Source organism: Solanum dulcamara, chromosome 3, assembly GCF_947179165.1.
Source record: "Solanum dulcamara chromosome 3, daSolDulc1.2, whole genome shotgun sequence".
NCBI classification, from domain to species: Eukaryota; Viridiplantae; Streptophyta; class Magnoliopsida; order Solanales; family Solanaceae; genus Solanum; species Solanum dulcamara.
Window position 1 is genome coordinate 3073815 of NC_077239.1, and position 21686 is coordinate 3095500.

At 34.0% G+C, this 21686-nt stretch overlaps 2 protein-coding genes across 2 annotated transcripts; one reads left to right on the forward strand and one right to left on the reverse strand.

Moving 5' to 3' along the window:
- Positions 1-470: 470 nt before the first annotated feature.
- On the reverse strand, positions 471-8680 carry LOC129882172 (sorting nexin 1). Its single transcript, XM_055956349.1, has 11 exons — positions 8555-8680; positions 8310-8447; positions 6483-6618; positions 5965-6098; positions 4824-4898; positions 4335-4494; positions 3127-3260; positions 2978-3046; positions 2199-2278; positions 1106-1166; positions 471-1017 (listed from the first exon to the last, which is right to left on the reverse strand). Exons 1-11 carry the CDS (start codon positions 8564-8566, stop codon positions 811-813), a joined length of 1206 nt encoding a protein of 401 aa, XP_055812324.1. The 5' UTR covers positions 8567-8680; the 3' UTR covers positions 471-810.
- Positions 8681-20206: 11526 nt separating this feature from the next.
- On the forward strand, positions 20207-21318 carry LOC129881443 (protein S40-7-like). The gene has a single exon (XM_055955650.1). The coding sequence runs from the start codon at positions 20223-20225 to the stop codon at positions 20952-20954; it is 732 nt and encodes a 243-aa protein (XP_055811625.1). The 5' UTR covers positions 20207-20222; the 3' UTR covers positions 20955-21318.
- Positions 21319-21686: the final 368 nt, after the last annotated feature.

The following is a 21686-nucleotide window of genomic DNA, read 5'->3' on the forward strand; positions in this document are numbered from 1 at the left end:
TGATCTGACTCTTCCTCGGACCCGGATGTTGCAATAGCTTAGTACACCATACCGGGTCATTAATCTATATTGTGAAAAATTCTTAACAGTGATTTGACCCTTCTTCAGACCTTATACATAGTAAAAGTTTAGTGCACAAATCTCTTATTGACCAGTCAATGACAATGTCGTGTCAACATTGGTCCGATCCTTCCTCACCCTACACACACGATGATGCCTCATCATCAGTCTGTATTTGAGTTTAAATAATATTAAATTTTATATACAATCAAATTAAATCGACCTCAACAACATATTACTCTAGCTACCTGATTGTACTAGTCTCGTAGCCATCTCTTTAGCATCCCACCATTCCTTCTTGTTAAGACAAAAAATCTAACTCATTATAAGGTAGAAGTGGGGAATCATAGTTATACATTTTCTAAAAAATGATATACCAGAAATGCATCAATGCTGTTGCAAACAAAAGCTTAGCTAATAGTGTGCAGAAACACAGCACACCATGTAAATTCGGATCATCTAAAAGGATGAGGAAGATAATTAAAAAAAATTTAAGGATTAAACAAGTTTATTCAGCATTTGGAACTTTGCCTGTCAGATGAAAAAATAAATTACTTTTAAGCTTTTTTCATTTTTCTCTTTGCCGCTGTACAAGATACACAAGTATCTAACTAAAAATTCATACAACCACCAAGCTGCAGCAACGAAACCAATTCTCGAATTTGCAAACTGAATGCAACAATTTCCATGTATGCTCTCACGTCGAGAGCATATTGAGCTGAAGTCCGTCTTCATTTTGTTGTAAAACTATTATGAAGAGTGAGCTTCAAGCTTGGGAAGAAGACTTCGCCATGCATCTGCTATACCATTAGATAGCCGTGCCTGTCCCTTGGCAAATTCATGGAAAGCAAGTCCCATATCCGATGTCTTCTGTTCTTGAAATCGGACAATCTCTTCGTTCATAAGCCTCACTATCGTATCAAATCTTCTTGAAGCTTCTTCCCCTTCAGCCTTTAGCTGTATTCCAGAGAAAGACAATGTCAGTAACCACCTGGGCAGTTCCAAGACTAGCCAACTGAAAAAGAACAAGTTAAACCACACTGACCATTTCATATTCGCGCTCAGCCTCAGCCAACTTCTCTGATCGTGTCAGCCTGTATTTATTTCTGCAATAAAAAGGCAAGAGACGAATTTTATTTCAGAACAGAGACTCTGAGATGCTCCATGTAATGACTAAAGAAGATTAGTAATAGGATTGCATTTTCCCGGTCTTACATATAGTAACAAACACATGTTTCGACTCTTTACTTTGCAGATTTACAGGATAGGAAAGATACAACAGACGTCATTGTTTATAATGGTAACTTTTCACCCACGAGATGCATATTCCATATGCAAGAACGACGTCAGCTATTTTTTAAGACAAAAGGAGGACGTTATATTAAATAGTTACAGTTCGACACCTGATGCTAAAAGGCCTTTCGTTGATGTCCCATCTATCCACGTTTGTATACAAAACATATACTGTTTGTCATCCTAATAGTATGCAACAGCATATACCACTGGCAGAGTAAAAGTACCTATATGACTATTGCTCACAAAAGAAATAGGAGAGAGGCTGGGTCGGGAGGAGGGGTGGAAATAAGAGGGGGACCCATGTAAACCTATGTATATCAAGGACCCAACATGATGGCTAATAAACCCAATCATAAAATTGAGCTCAATGTAGGTGAAATCCACAATTAAGTTGTGTTTATATACAACATGCAGGACAATGATAAACTAATTAAATGCACTAAATTTCATACTGCCAAATTTGAAAGATTTAGTAGCCGATTTAAAAAAATTGCAACTTCTCCGGTAGAACAAGACCTCGAAAATAATTACATCAACATCAAACCACGTCTCATACTAAACATGCCTGGGTGATAGGGTAGCAGATTAGACCATACTAATGGAAAAACAGAATGAAGCCTTGTTTATCAGATTTAAGATATCATAGTGCATACTTAACCCTCCCCACGCCCCTGGAATGAAGAAGGGTCATAGACCAGGTCAGTTTATAAATGAGACATAGTTGAAGGAAAAGTTTGCATCAATTCAACGGAACAACCACCAAATGCAAATTAAGATCAGATTCAGGAAACCACCAAAAGAAACAAAACAGGAGAAAGAGCAGTATAGGTGTTGAGACATACAAATCTATTTCCTTAAACTTAATTGTCTCGGCCAGTTCACACTGCTTCTTGAACGCGGTTGCTCTCTCCACTATCGTAGCCTGTTCAAAGTTAGCACAGCTATTAGTGTAGGACAGCAACAGAACATTAGGTCACTCTTAGCAAATGCTACAGTTGTTTATCTTTGAGGATGCAGTATTTGTCAATTGTGCACTTAAATCCTGAAGCAAGGCTCAAGGCAGGCTCAGCGCTTCACATTGTTTAAGTTGAACCTTATTGCCTTAAAAGTCATGCTTGAGTCCTGAAGCGAAGCTCAAACCAGGGTTGGAAAATGATATATTATTGTTACCCAAATGTTACATATAGATATACTAACGATCAAAAACAGAAAATTAGAAATTTTGTATGAAAAATATATGATCTTAGATCTTAAGAAGAAACTTAAAATTGCACCATTGCATATTAATTAGAAAATTGAGATGGCATCTGAACGTGGTTGATATGGATTTACTTCAAATAATGCACATGACAACAATTATTGCAATTTCTCTACCCATATAATTACCCGTTGTATTTATAGTTATTTTTCCAGCGTGTGTATGTAACTTCATCATGTGCTTATAGTTAACTTCATCATGTGCCTTTCTTCACTAATGCACCCACATTTTTTCCTTTTAGCCTTTGATGACACTGAACTGAAAAACTCCTTCCATTTGTTGAGTAAATAACACCTTTTCTTTCCTTTTCTTTTTTTGATTGGTAAATAACACCTTTTCTTACAAGCAAAGTTGACTGCTCACCTTAATAGATTGCACAGCTCGAACATAATCCTTCAAAGGTTCTTCGAAGTTCATTAAAAGGTGGTGGGCCTGAATGACAGAGTACTGTCTGTTATCATTACCTAACTTTCAATAAGAGAAGACCATTGATTATTCTTTGTTGAAAATACCTCTTTCTGCAGCTTAATTGATATTATCTCTGACTTTGCCCCTAGTTCTGAAAATGCTTTTCCAAGGGCATCGTCATCACAAGTACCAAGAAGCTTGACTGCCTTTCCAAATTCTGAGAGAGACTCGCCCAACTCTGAGTTAACAAGAAAAACCATAAGTCAGCTGCTTAGAATGACTGTCATATACATAAGGAGGGGAAAGGAAATTAAAGCACACACAATATGTTAAAAAAACAAACACATGATGAGATAAGAAAAGTCATATGCCATCTTCGGATTGAACACTGAGCAAAGAGAAGGAGATCAAAAGAAATGTCAAATATGGAGACGGCCCTTGACCAAACAGTTCACATTTGAAATTCCTCATATTGCATCTGGGTTATACTGTCTCAGTCCGAAGTTTTACACTGAGTAATATCTTCTCTGCATCCTCATTATATGCCCAATCACAGATCTGAAAAAAATGTGCCTGTCTCCCCTGAAATTGAATTTTCTTACGGCCAGTATGGCCATAAGCAAAAGGAAAAAACATTGAGCCATGCCCGTTGTTCCCTTTCTTTTCTTCATGATAGGGAAATAGGAGAGGCTTTTCATTAGTTCATTTCGAGTTTCTCTCGTACATATTCTTAATAATGGCTTAATCATTATTATCTAATTTAGGTCCCCCACTCTCTTCCCTGACAGAATTACAGATGGATCTTAGCTTCACACAATAACACTTCTACTTTAATCTTCTCCAATCCATTATTTGGATTTACAAATGTGAACTTCCCCATTAAAGAGAAAAAAATTGATGATGAACCGAAGGTCGTGAGTTCGAGCCCTGTGGGGACCAATGTCTTGGTTGACCTTGTTTTCTTTCAGAAAAATTGATGATGAACTCATTTCACTATTACCCGGGCAAAAAAATGAGGATCAAACTACTGATATGAATTTTAACATTAGTTAACAAATTAGCCCACTTGGCTAAGGGACAAAGGTATGGGATCACTCCTCCCAGAAGCATAGTTATAGGCAAGGAAGGGGGTGCGAGCAAGGTAGAGAGAAGGCAATGGCACCTGAATCACCATGTCTCTCACTGTTTGAGAATGGGATAGATATCTCCGTAAGAGAGTGAAATAGAAAGTTCTGCAATGCTGCATTAAATATCTGAAGTGCAAATACACTTGCGCGAAGTACTCAATGCCTTTAAACTAGATTTTTCCTACCTCTGTGCCTCTTGACAAGACGATATGCATGCTTTTGAGCCTCAGCTAAATGGTCCTCAAGCTCAAAGATGTAGCTCTTCATCTTCTCATATTCTGGGGTTGATTCTTCAACTGGCTTTTCCTTTCCAAGAACGACATCACTCACTTTAGACTGGACATCCTGCCATTTACGACTTACTGTTAGTTTTAGAATAATCCTGTGGACAAGCCACTGTAATATTCCTCACTCAGTGGCGTTAGCTAAATGTGGTTTGAAGTCCATTAATATACCTAAAAGTTCAAGAAAAGAAACACACTATATGCACCACAGGCCCACATTAAATTATGAACAATTACATAACAGTAAATCACATCAATAGAGATGTTATCAAAGAAGAAGCATAGAAGGGGGAATTTATCTCAATAAGTGTGATCAAATTTTTAAATGTGTGGAATTGGAAGTATAATTATACGGAAATTGTAATACTATTCTATATAACTGTCAGATACCTTAAAGATTTGGATCAAATCTGCAGGCTTTTTCTTGAAAATACCAGTTTCCTGGAACCTTGCTCTGTCCATTGTCTGAAGAAAAGGCAACATACGTAAACCACTTTTAAGAAAAAGATGAAACTGAGCAAAATTAGGAAAAATATAAAGCTGATATGATAAATGCATGATACATAGTTCAACATATGTTTCATATCTCAAGTACAATGTCATGTTACCTCTTCCTACAGATTTTGAAATCTAAAGCATTTAATAATTGAAGTGTCCTCAAATACCAATCTGAAAGAAATCAATAAAAATAAGTTCTCCAATGTACGGAAGATCTGTTTTGGTTGGTGTAGTAAGGAAAGTTTAATCTCCATATAAAATCCAACATTATTTTTTTTGAAAATGGTAAGTAATAATTATATTAAATAAGAAATCTGGCACTCAGTGAAAATCCAACATTATTATATACAATTCTTTTATACAACCAAGAAATCCCTGAAAGCCAACTGGTGCAAGGTTCTAAACTCGGTGCTTATTTGTGCAATGTTCCGTTGCCACTTTTGTCCACCTCATAAATAATGCAAGCAGAAGCTCTGCAGGAACCTATGTAATTTTTTTTGCACGGAATAGAACGTGGAATAAGAATGCGGATATTAATAACACCGTATATGAATTAAAAACACTGAAATCACAAAACTAACCTTATAAAAGTAAACAAACTTTTATTTTGCTTAAAAAGTAAATACATTTTAAACTAACTTGTAGTATATCATACCAATCCTCCAGCAAGAGATAATCTCTGATCATAATCCCTGATTTACTAATCTTTGCATTACTAATCCTTGCTTAACTTGTCTCTAAACCGAATGACCCCTAAATTCTTCAAAGATAGTGCTCAATTAGTTAATAGAAATAAAGAGTTGGGGGCAATTACAGTAGTTGTTCCCTACAATTGTGTGTGTTCAAGGTTAAGTAACACAAATTAAAGAGACCACAAAACCAGTACAAGATAAAGATGAGAGAAGTTCAATGATATGTCTTACTAACAATCAGAATCACAGACACCAGACAAACAAGTATACCTCCACAAAAGCTTAAGATAACATATGAACTCAAACTAAATATTCCAACCAAGTGAATTAACATTCATTACCTGCTCATCAGCCTGCAAGAAGATTCGCAAATCATCACTTTGCCGAAGTTCATGATGTGAAGCTATTCTGTTTACAAACACATCCAGAGCTTGGCGCCTCATTTCAATAAATTCTGCACTAAATCTGAACTTTTCTGCAAGAAGGTAGATAATAATAATCTCAAAATGCTTTCTGAAAAGAAGATCATTTTATTGGTGCAAAAGCTAGTGGCTCCCCTTCATAGATTTCAATACTTAATCTTCATAACCAATACTTCTCCCAAAAAAAATGGGATTGATGCCCCCAAACACAGACATCCTTACACATGTTTGACACGGTTAAATATGTCAATCTCTAACAACTTCCACCTACATGACTCCCAATTCTGGTCCCTCTCCTATAGTCATTACCAATAGCAACGATAAATCAACATATTTACGGATTGAACATATTGGACACCTATTGGTTTTAGCATCGCTTAGAGTTAGAGAAAAGTCAAAGAGATAACCAGTACATGCGGAAGAAGTGTAGCAAGTACCTACTGTGCTCTTCTCTGGAAGTGGCGGAATAAAAATACCCTTGTATTTCTCAAAAAGACGATCGTGTAACCATACAAAATCACTATAACGTCGAATCACAATCTTTTCGTTCCCTTGGTACTCTGGCAAATTTGTCTGTCTTACAAAAAAATGGTGAATAAGAACTCGAGAAGAATCAAGAGAAGTATATACTATATTCTGCTGATAGAAAGCATATGAATGCTTGTTCCAGGTACAGGATAGAAGAGAAAAAAACAACCACAACAAGAAGCAGAAGAAGCAGAATATTATTTTGAATCTTAAGACCAGTAAAATAACTTCCATTTGATGCAGGGATTGGGATGCATGGGCTCTGGACCCAAAAAGAGCCTTTGGACATTGGTCGCAAACGTTCTTAAGTAGTTGTTTCATTGCTGTTTCAGCCTATTAGAAAAATGGACTTTCGCCTAACACAACCTCAAAAAGCTAACTCATGAAGTAAGGATTGTTCAGGACTATAGCCTATACCCTCAATCAATCTTGGACTCTAACACAAACTAAGTTCACATTTCAGGCCTCAAGTTCCAAACTAAAACCACCCCAACTAAATGTCAAAAAACTTTTCCTTACAACATGACCAAGAGACCAACATATTAAATATGTTGTGTGTATAAAGCATACTTCTAAAGGAAAAGATCTTTAGAATTGAACGAGAGAAACGAAAGTAGAAATACTCTAGATGGTAAAAGTTTCTATAAAGGACTTTTTCCTAAGAACATTAAAGAAGGTTTCAGCGCAAAAAGAGCAAGTGACTTTAAAATTTTTGTTAATGCAAATGATGATGTGATTGTAGCGGGCATAAAGTGAAAAAAACAGAAGTATAACTCAAAATATAAATAAGCAGTTCGCACTTCACACTATTCAATATAGTCTTACAGAAGATGTCCTAACTCTGCATGAATGAGTTCGTTTACATTGCCGATCCCAATCATAGATAAAGAGGGAGGACTGAGGTAGGTTAATCCGTTAATAACTAGCGCACAACTAGCAATCTATGATGAGTTCTCACAACAAAAACAAGTTGATGTTGATCATTGAACTAAGATGAGCTTAAATTGCACGACCCACACTGTAAGGATTCATAGATTGATTTGTAGTTGATGTATCAGAATTTAGATCAGAGGCCTTGATTTCAAGTCTCACCATCTCCATCAAAAAAAGAATTCAAAACTTCCTTTGCAGTTAGATGTATAAGACAACCCTTGCTTTAAAGACATTCACGGAACTCATAGCAGGATTAAACAATGAAATGCAAGTAGAATCAAGATATAAACAGGAAATAACTAAGGCACAGATCTATCCATGTGTAACGTTCGACCCTCCAATTTCCTAGCGTCTCTTCAACACGCCACCCTAATATCTAGTTTCTCTTTCTATGATGATATACTTTGAACTACAAAATTTATATCACCATGAGAACAAACTGTCTAATGTCAATCGTATCAAATCAATACGTTTTTCTCCTCAAAGTCATGTAAATTATGTCAAGCTCAAGGTTGCATCTTTCATACATCCAACGAGATGTCCTTTCATTTGTTTACTCAGATACTATCTAGTCAGAATATTATTCTTAGCCTTATCAGGTGTTTTGGATCGAACTTAACGCAATTAGCTACTTTAATGCACGGGAAACCCCAACGCGAGATCCAAATAGGGGTTTCTTAGAAAATATGAATTTAATGTTGCCCTAATCCAGCAGCTCCAGCATAATACTACCACTAACTATACAATTACACATGTATAAACATAAATAGTAAATGAAAAAGAGAAGGCAATGAATAAAAGACCTGGGTGATGACTTTGTATGATATATAAGCTTGAACTCCATTACCCATTTTAGCTGGATCCGTAACTGATACTGATAGAAACGGTGCTTGTGAAGATGGAGATCTAGGGCTCTGTAACGAACCTGATCCACTTCGTTGCTGCACCATTTTACAAAATTCAAAATCAAACAACACAAATATTCATCCTTCGAATTTCAAAAAATAGACAAGTAAGATTCTGTGATTATGGCGGAAAACACAATTACCATGGTGTTCATTGCTGTTCGGTGATTTGATTCAACAGGAGAACGGTTGCGATGGATTGCTGGGTTTTGTTCAAAGGTCTACTGCTAACTCGTGACTTTGGGCTTTTAATGGAGGAGTCGTGTAGTGCACACATGTGAAACATGCGAGATCTACTACATTAGGGGGTAGTTTGGTAGGTTTTTTTGGCGGATCCCACCGATGGCCTAAAGTTGGCATCAATTTTCACTTAGACATTTCAATTAAGTTTTGTTCATTTTAGACACCTTAAGTAAGGTTTCGATGTGTCATTTTGACACTTTTTTTACAATCACTCAAATATCTAAAGTGTGTGTAATACACTTGCTGATGATATGTCAAAGTGACCAATTAAATGATGACACGTGGCATATATATCAAAAATAATTTTAAAATAATGACTTTTGAGTAGAAAAAAATGGTCATTAACTTGATGACATATGTCATTTTTTACCCAAATAATAATTAAAAAAAAATAAGAAATTCATCTTCTAAAAAAAAAGTGATTTTCGAAAAGAAAAAAAAACACCCCCACCTAGTTGTCTTCTTTACCCACCCCACCCAGTCGTTGTCGTCTTCTCCACCTCCACCCACCCCAACCCCAACTCCTTCCCCACCCATATTGTCTTATCAAGAAACACTATCAAAATAAACTATTTTGAAAAATTTATTTTACAAAGATATAATTGTTTTACTTTACTTTTAAAAAATCAATTACTAATTAACAATAGAAGGAAAACAAGAACTAGATCTAGACAATGACAATGAGATTACAAAATCAAGGTCCAAAGTTATGGAGGAAAACATCGAGAAAATGGAGAAGAAGAAGAAAAAGAAAAAAAAAAGAAAAAGTGGTCTTCACGCGCTCAAAATGGGTGCAGCACACGCAATATGTCAAGTCAGCACAAAGTGTCAAAATGACACATCGGAACCTTACTTGAGGTGTCTAAAATGAACAAAGTTTAGTTGAGGTGTCTAAGTAAAAGTTGGTGCCAACTTTAGGGGGTTACCGATGGATTCCGCCTTTTTTTTTTGTAATAATGTATAAGCACCACACTCAATTATAATTAAAATTTCAGCGACACATTTAACTAGATCTTATTATTCCTGAACTGTTTTAAAATGTAATAAATACACCATAAAAGCTGACGTGGCACAAAGAGTGTGCACACTAGCACAGAGAGTGTGCACACTAGCACAAAGGTGCATGAAAATGCAAAAAAAATGAGTTCGGAGGTAATAGGACCCTAATCGTTTGGTAGTTTTTTTCATATTTTCTCATTCTTCAATTTCTATTAATATCTGTCGTCTTTGTATTTCGATTATTACATTAGTTTATTTGACTGTAGTTGTTGTTTCTTGTTCTAAAGGATTTTTATAGTATTTGTCATGAATTATTCACTTTCGTTGTTACTTTTCGATCTATTTAGATATGTCTTCTCTTTAAGCTGAAGGTCGATCGCAAATAGTTTTTCTGCCTTTCAAGACAAGAGTAAGTTCTATATACACTTTACCCTCCTCGAATCCTACTTATTGGTCTATTCGTTTTTATATATCGCATTAGTTTGGTTCATCAATTTTCGATATTTAAATAAATTTAATAACCAAACTAATTAAGATATTTTTTATCGGGTTTTGTTCCTTAACTATTCAATTTTTTATTAATCAATAAGAAAATGCTCATAAAATAGTTATATGATTTCTCCAACATCTTGATGCGACAAGACAATAATGTAACTTTATGGAATGCTCATAAAATAGAAAATAGTAATAACTAACATAAAAAGAGCTATACAAGTACAACACAAATAAAAGAACCAGTAATGTGAATTGAAGACTAAAGGGTAAAATAGTAACCAAAAAGATATTGATATTAATATTTAATATTAAATAATTATTTAGTATTTATCGAACCAATAACCCGGTAATTTTATTTTATAAAATCATTAAAAATTCATTAACCCACTAGCAATAACCTAATAACATTTTTTTTCGATTTTTGCACACCTCTAATTTCACTTATGAAATTATTGTTGTTATTGTTGTTTGGTTGTTGACGGAGAATTAAGTTATGTTGAATTATTTTATTTCGAGCTTGGTTTTGAGTATTAATTAGTTACTCGAATTATTGAGTGATTGTTACATATTATTTCATAATATATCATGTTGTATTGTATTGTATTTTGTCGCACTATAATATTTTGCTGAATAAAACGTTTGAATAGATTATATCGTTAAAGTTAATATGAAAATGTAGGATAAAGTATACATTATGTTTATTAGATAGTAAGTAAATACAAAATGAGAATTAAGCGTAAGGTAACGATGTGATCACACCAAATATCGTTACATAATATGAGATTTTTCGTTATCATCCAACAATGAATTTAACGATATGGTACAATAAATTTAAATAAAAATTAAAACAAACATTATATTCAAACAAACAATATTCTCAAACTAACAACACAATAAGTAACAACCATCCAAACAAGCTACAAATGACTCGTTCATGTAATTAAAAATGACATAATTATTTTACCTTTTTTTCATTTCATATTATATGAAAAGGCGGATCTAGAATTTTGAATTTATGGTACCACACTGTTTTGAACAGTAACCACCTATGGCAAAAACTCCAGCTTAGAGCAATATAATACTTAATATTTATTAGCAAATTTGCATACAAAATTTAGACTTCTTCTTTTAAGATTTTACTTACAAGAGGTCTATGGTTAAATACAGCCCACTCTAGGGCTCAAACTTGCATCTCTATAGTAGTAAACCTAAGCTTTAACCACTGACACCATAAGACTCATTATTTCTATGAGTGCCACGTTTGATAGCTATACTTTGTATATAGATAGATAGATAGATTTTCAATTGAGACCATATGATAGAGTGGCATAGCACCCCCTCCGATCAACATAGATCCGCCCCTGATTATATAGTAATTTTAATTTGAACATATTTCTTTAGAAATTCACTCATTGTTACAGAGTAAACGACATTGTTGATAAATTACTTTTCATTAAGCAATATCTATTTAATATAGAAAACTCACTTATTATCTAAGGATAAGTTTGAACGTAAGCCAATTGGTGTTTCCTTAATTATGTAAAAAGAATATGTATTGCTCTATATCAAATTTAGCATTGTTGTAAAATGAGACTAAATTAACAATTTAATAATGAAAGAGAGAGTAAATAGGAGAACAGAAGAAGAAGCAAAGCAGAAAAATTGCAGTGTATCTATATTTTTGTTCTTCACGATCATCTATTGCCAATTCATGGCAATATATATATAGAAGATTAGTGTTAGTAAATGATTAGTGGGCTGCCCACTTTTAGTGGGCCCCACTTTAATATAATATGTGGTGGACATTCCACTTATATGTGGACACTCCACTTAACACTCCCCCTTGGATGTCCACGTGTAATGTGTTTACATAAAAACACTTTACAAGAAATAATATATTAAGTTATTCTGATGTTGTGTCTACATATCTGATAATACGCTTTGATTGCTGCCTCATTAAAAACCTTACCAGGAAAATCCAATGGGACAAAACCTTGGTGAAGGAAAAAAGAGTGCAGCGCGTATTTACTCCCCCTGATGAAAGCTTCATTTGATATTTTGGAGACGGCGCATTCCAACCTTATGCCTTAGCTTCTCAAAAGTTGATGTTGGTAATGCCTTTGTGAATAAATCTGCAAGATTATCACTTGAACGAACTTGTTGTACATCAATTTCACCATTCTTCTGAAGATCATGTGTGAAGAATAATTTTGGTGAAATGTGTTTCGTTCTGTCTTCTTTTATGAAGCCACCTTTCAATTGAGATATACACTCGGCATTGTCTTCGAATATAATTGTGGGTATTTTAACATTATTTTCTAGACCACATCTTTCTTTGATGAACTGTATCATCGATCTCAACCACACACATTCTCTACTTGCTTCATGAATTGCTATTATTTCAGCATGATTTGAAGAAGTAGCAACAATGGACTGTTTTGTAGATCGCCATGATATAGCAGTCCCTCCGTGTGTAAACAGATAACCTGTCTGAGATCGAGCTTTATGTGGGTCTGATAAATAACCTGCATCTGCATAACCAATAAGGTCTGCGCAACCTTTGTTAGTTTAAAACAAACCCATATCAATAGTACCCTTCAGGTATCGCAAAATATGTTTGATACCGTTCCAATGCCTTCGCGTTGGGGATGAACTATACCTTGCTAGCAAATTGACAGAAAATATTATATCAGGCCTAGTTGCGTTAGCAAGGTACATAAGTGCGCCAATAGCACTGAGATATGGTACTTCAGGACCAAGAATTTCTTCATCCTCTTCTGGAGGTCGAAACTGATCCTTTTTCACTTCAAGTGATCGAACAACCATTGGAGTACTTAATGGATGTACTTTGTCCATGTAAAATCTTTTTAAGATTTTCTTAGTGTAGGCAGATTGATGGACAAAAACTCTGTCTGCTAAATGTTCAATTTGCAGACCTAGACAAAGTTTTGTCTTTCCAAGGTCTTTCATTTCAAATTCTTTCTTTAGATATTCAATTGCCTTTTGGACCTCTTCAGGGGTTCCAATGAGATTTATGTCATCAACATAAACAGCGAGTATAACAAACTCTGATTCCGTTTTCTTAATAAAAACACATGGACAAATAACATCATTAATATAACCTTCATTTATTAAGTACTCACTTAGGCGATTATATCACATGCGCCCTGATTGTTTCAGACCATATAATGATCTTTGGAGTTTTATTGAGTATACTTCCCGAGACTTTTTACATGCTTCAGGCAATTTTAATCCTTCTGGGATTTTCATGTAAATTTCATTATCAAGTGAACCATAAAGGTAAGCTGTAACTACATCCATTAGGTATATTTCAAGTTTTTATGTACAGCTAAACTGATGAGATATCGAAATGTTATTCCATCCATAACCGGTGAATATGTTTCTTCATAGTTGACTCCGGGTCTTTGAGAGAATCTTTGTGCAACGAGGCGTGCCTTATATCTTACAATTTCATTTCTCTTATTTCGTTTTCTAACAAAAACCCATTTATAACCAACTGGTTTTACACCTTCAGGGGTTTGGACTACAGGTCCAAAAACCTCACGTTTAGCAAGTGAGTCTAATTCTGATTGAATTGCCTTTTGCCATTCTGGCCAATCACATCTACGTCGACAATCTTCGACGGATTTAGGTTCAAGACTTTCACTATCTTGCATGAGGTTAATTGCAACATTATGTGCAAAAACATTATCCACCGTAATTTTTGATCGATCTAAATTTATCTCATCACCGGTAGAACTTATTGAAAGTTCTTCATTCACTCGAGTCTCGGGTTCACTGATTTCTTCAGGAATATCAGGATTACTCAAACCTTGACCTTCTTCAGGAAGTTCGTGTGTAGTATTATCTTTATTATTTCTTACGCTTCTTTTTCTAGGATTTTTATCCTTTGAACCCAACGGTCTACCACGCTTCTGGCGTGTTTGGGATTCAGAAGCTATGATACTTGTAGATGATCCTTTTGGGACATCAATTCGGATAGGTACATTCACTGCAGGGATATGTGACTTAGTTATCCGTTTCAAATCAGTAAATGCATCTGGCATTTGATTTACTATTTTCTGTAAGTGGATGATCTTCTGGACCTCCTGCTCACATGTACGGGTGCGTGGATCAAAATGTGATAGTGATAAAACTTTCCACGCAATTTCTTTTTCTTTTTCTTTTTCAGGTTCCTTTTTCTTTCCTCCTAATGGCGGGAAAATTGTTTCATCAAATCGACAATCTGCAAATCGAGCAGTGAATAAATCTCCAGTCAACGGTTTAAGGTATCGAATTATGGAGGGTGAGTCAAACCCAACATATATGCCCAACCTTCGTTGAGGGCCCATTTTTATACGTTGTGGTGGTGCTACAGGCACGTATACCGCACAACCAAAAATTCTTAAATGGGCTATATTTGGTTCATGACCAAATACTAATTGTGACGGAGAGTATTTATTATAATGTGTCGGTCTGAGACGTACAAGTGCTGCTGCATGTAAGATAGCATGACCCCAAACTGTAATAGGCAATTTTGTTTTCATTAGTAGAGGTCTTGCTATTAATTGTAGGCGCTTTATAAATGACTCTGCAAGGCCATTTTGAGTATGAACATGAGCAACAGGATGTTCAATTTTTATCCCAATTGATAAGCAATAATCATTAAATGCTTGGGATGTAAATTCTCCAGCATTATCAAGGCGAATGGCCTTAATTGGATAATCTGGGAATTGCGCCCTTAATCTTATTATTTGTGCTAACAACTTTGCAAACGCTAGGTTGCGAGATGATAATAAGCACACATGAGACCATCTAGATGATGCATCTATTAGGACCATAAAATATCTAAACAATCCACTAGGTGGATGAATAGGTCCACATATATCTCCATGTATACGCTCTAAAAAGCCAGGAGATTCGATGCCAACCTTCAGGGTCGATGGTCTGGCAATTAATTTGCCTTGATAACAAGCAACACATGAAAATTCATCATTTGTAAGAATCTTCTGGTTCTTTAACAGATGTCCAGTTGAATTTTCAAGAATTCGTCTCATCATTATTGATCCAGGATGACCTATTCGATCATGCCATAGTACAAATATATTTGGATCAGTAAACTTCTGGTTTACGATCATATTTGCTTCAATTGCACTAATTTTTGCATAATATAGGCCAGATGACAGAGTTGGTAATTTTTCCAAAATATATTTCTGGCCTGAGACACTCTTGGTTATACCAAGATATTCAATATTCATTTCATTTAATGTCTCAACATGATATCCATTTCTGCGGATATCTTTAAAACTTAATAAGTTTCTTGGAGATTTAGAAGAAAATAATGCATCTTCTATAACAATTTTTGTCCCTTTAGGCAGAATTATAGTAGCTCTTCCGGAGCCTTCAATCATTTTGGAATTGCCAGATATCGTAGTAACATTAGCTTTTCTTCTAAGCAAGTTGGAAAAATATTTCTCGTCTTTAAAAATAGCATGAGTTGTTCCACTATCAATTACACAAATATCTTCTTGATTGATCATTGATCCAAACAAGATTTGAGGCATTTCCATATTTTATTCACAAAGAAAGAAAGTAAATATTATAATTAATACATAATTTATTATACAAAATTTTATTTTATTACATGGATCTAGAAAAATACAAACATAATATTTAATACATACAACAACAAAGAGAATTATTTAAATATTATCGGGCTTATCAACATTCATATTTACTTCTGGAAAATTAAAGAAATCAGCTACATCCAGATGCATGGGCTCAATATTGTCCCCAGAGATAAAATTTGTCTCTGGATTATTTTCCGCCCTCTTTAACGATGCCTGATATAGCTGAACCAAGCGTTTTGATGACCGGCAAATCCGCGACCAGTGCCCTACATCTCCACATCTATGACATATTGTTTCTGAATTATTCTTCGGTAAAGCTTTTGGCTTTTTACCCTGCCTTTTATATTGCTGGTTATTTCTCGGTGCCAGCCGAGCATCATGATTAAAATTTCTTCTTTGACTACGATCACGACCACGACCACGACTGGGGCCATGGCCTCTTTCTCGTTGGTTAGAATTTGCCTGATTCACTTCAGGGAGTGGCAAAGAACCAACTGGCCGACTATCATGATTTTTCATTAATAGTTCATTATGTCTTTCAGCAATAAGAAGGTGAGAAAGTAATTCAGAATATTTTTTAAAGACTTTTTCGCGATATTGCTGCTGCAGGAGCATATTCGCGGGTGGAAATGTGGAGTATGTTTTTTCAAGTTTATCTTATTCCGTGATTTCATTTCCGCATAAAGTTAACTGAGCTATAATTCTAAATAAAGCAGAATTATATTCAGTTATATTTTTAAAGTCCATCAGTCTCAAATTTAACCAGTCATAACATGCTTGTGGAAGCATGACCAACTTCAGGTGGTCATACCTTTCTTTTAAATTTTTCCACAATTTCAAGGGATCTTTTAATGTAAGATATTGTAATTTAAGACCCTCGTCAAGATGGTGGCGGAGGAAAATCATAGCTTTTGCACGGTTTTGACTAGATGCCGTGTTATCATCTTTGATGGTGTCTGCCAGACCCACCAATTCAAGATGAATTTCGGCATCTAGTGCCCATGAGGAGTAATCTTTTCCAGAGATATCCAAAGCAACAAATTCAATTTTTGAAATATTTGCCATTATATGAAAAGAAAATTAAATAAAATTCTTACCACTTTTTGTTACCTTCAAAAACAAATAGTCGGAGCCTCGTGCTGATAACGTGTTGTAAAATGAGACTAAATTAACAATTTAATAATGAAAGAGAGAGTAAATAGGAGAACAGAAGAAGAAGCAAAGCAGAGAAATTGCAGTGTATCTATATTTTTGTTCTTCACGATCATCTATTGCCAATTCATGGCAATATATATATAGAAGATTAGTGTTAGTAAATGATTAGTGGGCTGCCCACTTTTAGTGGGCCCCACTTTAATATAATATGTGGTGGACATTCCACTTATATGTGGACACTCCACTTAACAAGCATACCAAATATGATACTTGATAATCATGTTACAAGTCTACAATATGAGATAAGTAAAATCATAGTTAATTTATGTAAGTATTTATTTCAAAATAAGATGAAACGGTTATATAAAAATTAATAATATATGTAACGAAATCAAACATTTTTACCATACACTGTGAAGAAATATTAATAGATGATATGTATGAATTAATTTCGAATGCAAGGAAATCAAACATTCAAATAAATAATTCATGGACAACAAAAACCCACATGTTATGATGACTTGTCGATGGATGAAAGAAAAAAAAGAAATAATTCATGCATTACAATTATTATATAATTAGATTCTGTAAAATTGATTTATACATTATTTATATATGCATAATTTTAATCAACAAACAAATAATCTCTAGTCATAATATTATATTTTATTAAAATAAATTTATGGACCACATTCAAATCATAGGTTTCAGATTCGAGTTTTGGGTATGAAAACAAATTCTATTGAGACCCTCCCCCAACAAATGAGCCCTGCAATATGTGATCAAATTTAATTAGGGCTCAAATGTAGACTCCAAACATCAGGTAGGAATTTTATTTTTAAAAAATGTGGCTTCGCAATGTCTTACCCTTCTAATTCAATATTGCATTATTCACTAATCTCTTTTCTTATTGTGGTCGATTTAAAATCTATATTCATAATAAATATAGATTTAGCAAGTGTAATAGTGAGGAGGTGACTTGCTAAATTTAACATTGATGAGATAAGTAATAGATAATTTTTTTACAAAAATGAAATTGAAAAAAGTCGAAGCATCATTCTTAACATCAACAAAGAAAACAATTAAATTAAACTTTGTTTAAAAAAACAAAAAAAAACAATTAAACTAAACGCTGTTTTTAAAAAAAATCTAAAAGCTTCAAATTTTTTGTTGATATTAAAACATAGACAAAAGAAGAACATTCTAAATATAATATCAAACTTACCCCTCTTATTTTAATTCCCCCGTAATAGTTATTTTAAAGTATTCATCAAGAAAAATTAATTATAATATAATTAAATTATCTCTTTTAATATTTTACTTCTCTGAAAAGATTTTTTTTTAATATGCTTTAGAAACTACCCTATACAATATCCATCACCAACATACTTATTTGTTCATGTTATGATCGCACAATGCAATTTGATTAGATTAAAATTATATAATACATAAATATGTCCATTAATTTGATCTTAATTGTTATTCATGTCCTTAAATTTTGGATATGCACAAATAAATATTTGAAATTATATAAAATTAAACAGGTAAACACATGTTCTACCTAACATATACAAATTAGTTTGAGTATATCCATGCACATTGTCGCATATGACGCTATATTTATACACATTTAATAAATATTTTAAGATAAATTCAAAATTTATTGAATCCTTCTAACTATCAGTTGCTAGATTAGCGTCTAGACGTTCCTCACTCACTTTTATTGACAAAAGAAGAGATGTAAAGGTTGAACATCCATCGTTATCATGATGATACGGTTAAGTGTTTGTTTAATTCAATATCGGACTGATCGAACATATCATCAGAACTCTAGCGTCGCCCCTATTAATAAACCCCTGATAAAGATTAGGAGCTAAAATAGATTTTTAGTAGCATGGTTAAGAGCCTGTTTGGATGGGCTTATAAGTTGGTCAAACGTCCTTTTAGCTTATTGTGGTGTTTGTCTACCAACTTAAAATGTTAAATTTAATCCATAAAGTTCTTAAAGTCACCTAAAAATGAAAAGTTGGAAATTCTAACTTTTTTTGAAGGGCTTAAAGCCATTTTCTTTGACCATGAAAAATATTTTTATATCCCTTATATTTTATTTTAATTTCTAAAGTACTCTCTTTAGCCCTAAAATTCACATTTGCCAAACACATCAATAATTTATTTTCAGCATAAGCACTTTTATCCAAACACTCAACTGTTTATTTATAAAAATAATTTTCAGCACTTAAAAATTTTAAAAACACTTCATACATAATTTATTTTTTTAAGCTCATCCAAACAGGCTCTGACTAATAAACATTATTCTTGTTCCGGATAGAATGTTCTTCTTAAATCTAGTGGACCCCATACTTGAAAACCAGCAAAAAGAAATAAATGAAATCAGATTATGCCTCCTTAATGGGGGTTCTGTGTTGAATTTCTTTCCCAATATAAATCTTCGGAAAAAGAAGGCACCTCTAAAAATTATCAGCATTAATTAAAAAATATTTTGAAAATTTGTGATAAAAAATTATTTGAATATTAATTCTTTTTCATCCCAGAATAGTTATCACGTTTAATTTATTAAGAGTTAATTTAACTAATTTTTATAGTTAAATTAAATTAGAATAATTTTACAAAATTACACAAAAATAAATATAAAGTTGTAATTCTTCTCATATCAGCATGATCAAATAAATTATTAAATATTAGTTAAAATTTATATAATTTGACTCTCAACATGACAAATATTTTTAAAATATCAAATTTAAAATTTAAATTTTTTAGTATATATCACTTTATTTATACTCATCTCATACGCTTATATATAATTTGAACTCAATCAATTAATCTATATCGTCTTTTTACTATTGGGGAAGACTCGGCATTTAAACTTTACTTGGGATGATTTCCTTATAATATGCAATTGAAATAAGTAACAATGTCAAAGTTGATATATCGTAATTCTCAACTCATTTCGTTAGTCATTAAACAATTTAATTCTCCTTTATTTCAAATGATAAAATTTTATATAAAGAAATACTACACATTATGCATTTATTATTGGTATTAATTTAGTTGAAAGTAATAAATCAAACTTTATAAAAGTGGGACCTTCTGTTCATAATCTCTGTTTATTTCATGTTATTATTATTACGTCATCTCCATTAAATATCATCCATTGATTATTCAAGTAGGTCCCACGTGAGTAATCTCAGCCGTTCAAATTATTTTAAAGCCCCTGTGCTTTTTATAAATTGAGATCTTCATTCATCTGCAAAACTGAAGTGGAGTGACGATGGACCAAAACGGCGTCGTTAGCTTTCGCCACCGACGATCGCCGTCCTCCGATCGATTTCTCGGCGTATTCTCTCCGCCACAGAATGATAGTGCTATCGGCGATGTAGATGTATCCATCGCTGACGATGAGCTGAACGAAGACGAAGTTTTCTGGACAGGAGACTTCACCGAACCTCAGCATCGCTCTACTTCCCCTTCTTCAAATATTCGCCGGAAAGCTTTCCGTCAACCGGAGAAATTCGGTATTCTCGCTGCATTGCATGAGGATCACTGGAAACTTAACCGTCCCGTTGTTTATCGGAAACCTTCGATTACTTCCTCACCTACTGGTAAAAAACTGTTTCATTCACCGCCGATTTCACCTTCGCCTTCAGCAGCGATGACTTTTGCGCGAGCGTTTCCTACGATTCCCAAGCCTCCATTGGATAGAGAACATAGCTATAACCGTAACTATTCACAGACTATGCCGGTGAGGAAGTTCCAACACTCGGTGCCAGTGAACGTGCCGATGATGCCGAAGAAGGCGCCCAGAAGTGGCCTTGCTGACGTGGAAATCGATGATGAGGGCGATGATGAGATGCTTCCCCCGCATGAGATCGTAGCCAGAGGATCAGCTAGATCACCTAAAACCACGTTTTCGGTGCTTGAAGGCGTGGGAAGAACACTCAAAGGGAGAGATCTTCGTCGAGTTCGCAATGCTGTTTTCCGCCAAACAGGTTTTCTAGATTGAAATGATCACGAACAGTTCAGTTAATTTTGATACATCTCAGTGAATTATACATATTGTTAATGAATCTGGACTGAGGTTTTCGTTCATGGAGTCCATCATTAGGTAATATTATACAATGGAGATAGTCCTATATGTTTTTTCATCCGTTTCTTCAGTTTATGGATGTTTACCGTATTAATGGGAGTTGAAAATATTATTCTAGGAAATTTTGGTGTACATTTGGCAATGGAGATCAAGAGAATTTAAATGGAAAATAGTTTTGTTAGATTGTTATATGATTGTGATTGGAAGAACTTCATTACTTGTGAATTGTGATCAAATCTATCTCTTATAGCTTTAAAGTAGGCTTCTGTTTACTGTCTTATGTTTGCTGTAATTCGGTTTACAAATTGCTATATGCTATGTAGATTCTCCTGTACTTGTTAACTGTATTGGAATTCTAATATGCAGCTTGGTTTAAAGATGTAATTACCATTAGATAGATGATTTGTGATTTTGTTCATGTTTCATGATTTTGGCGGGTGAAAAAACATCAATTGGTCCAAGTGATATATAATTTTGTCATAATACATAGGGGTATTCACTTCAATTGTGATTCATCATTTGAAATTATATATAATTGAAGGATTGAGAACCAAGAGTTAATTGAATGGTGGGAATGAATGGAATAGTCCATGTTTGGATGAAATAATGGTATGGGTAACTTGGAATTTATTTGATGATGAATGAGTT

Excerpts from the sequence above, each read along its gene's own strand:
- LOC129882172 (XM_055956349.1), bottom strand. Across the intron at positions 3,261-4,334 it reads TCTTGTCAAGAGGCACAGAG|AGTTGGGCGAGTCTCTCTCA; the intron begins GTAGGAAAAATC and ends TTGTTAACTCAG. Across the intron at positions 1,167-2,198 it reads AAGTTTAAGGAAATAGATTT|AAATAAATACAGGCTGACAC; the intron begins GTATGTCTCAAC and ends TTTTTATTGCAG.
- LOC129881443 (XM_055955650.1), top strand. The coding sequence starts at position 20,223 with ATGGACCAAAACGGCGTCGTTAGCTTTCGCCACCGACGATCGCCGTCC.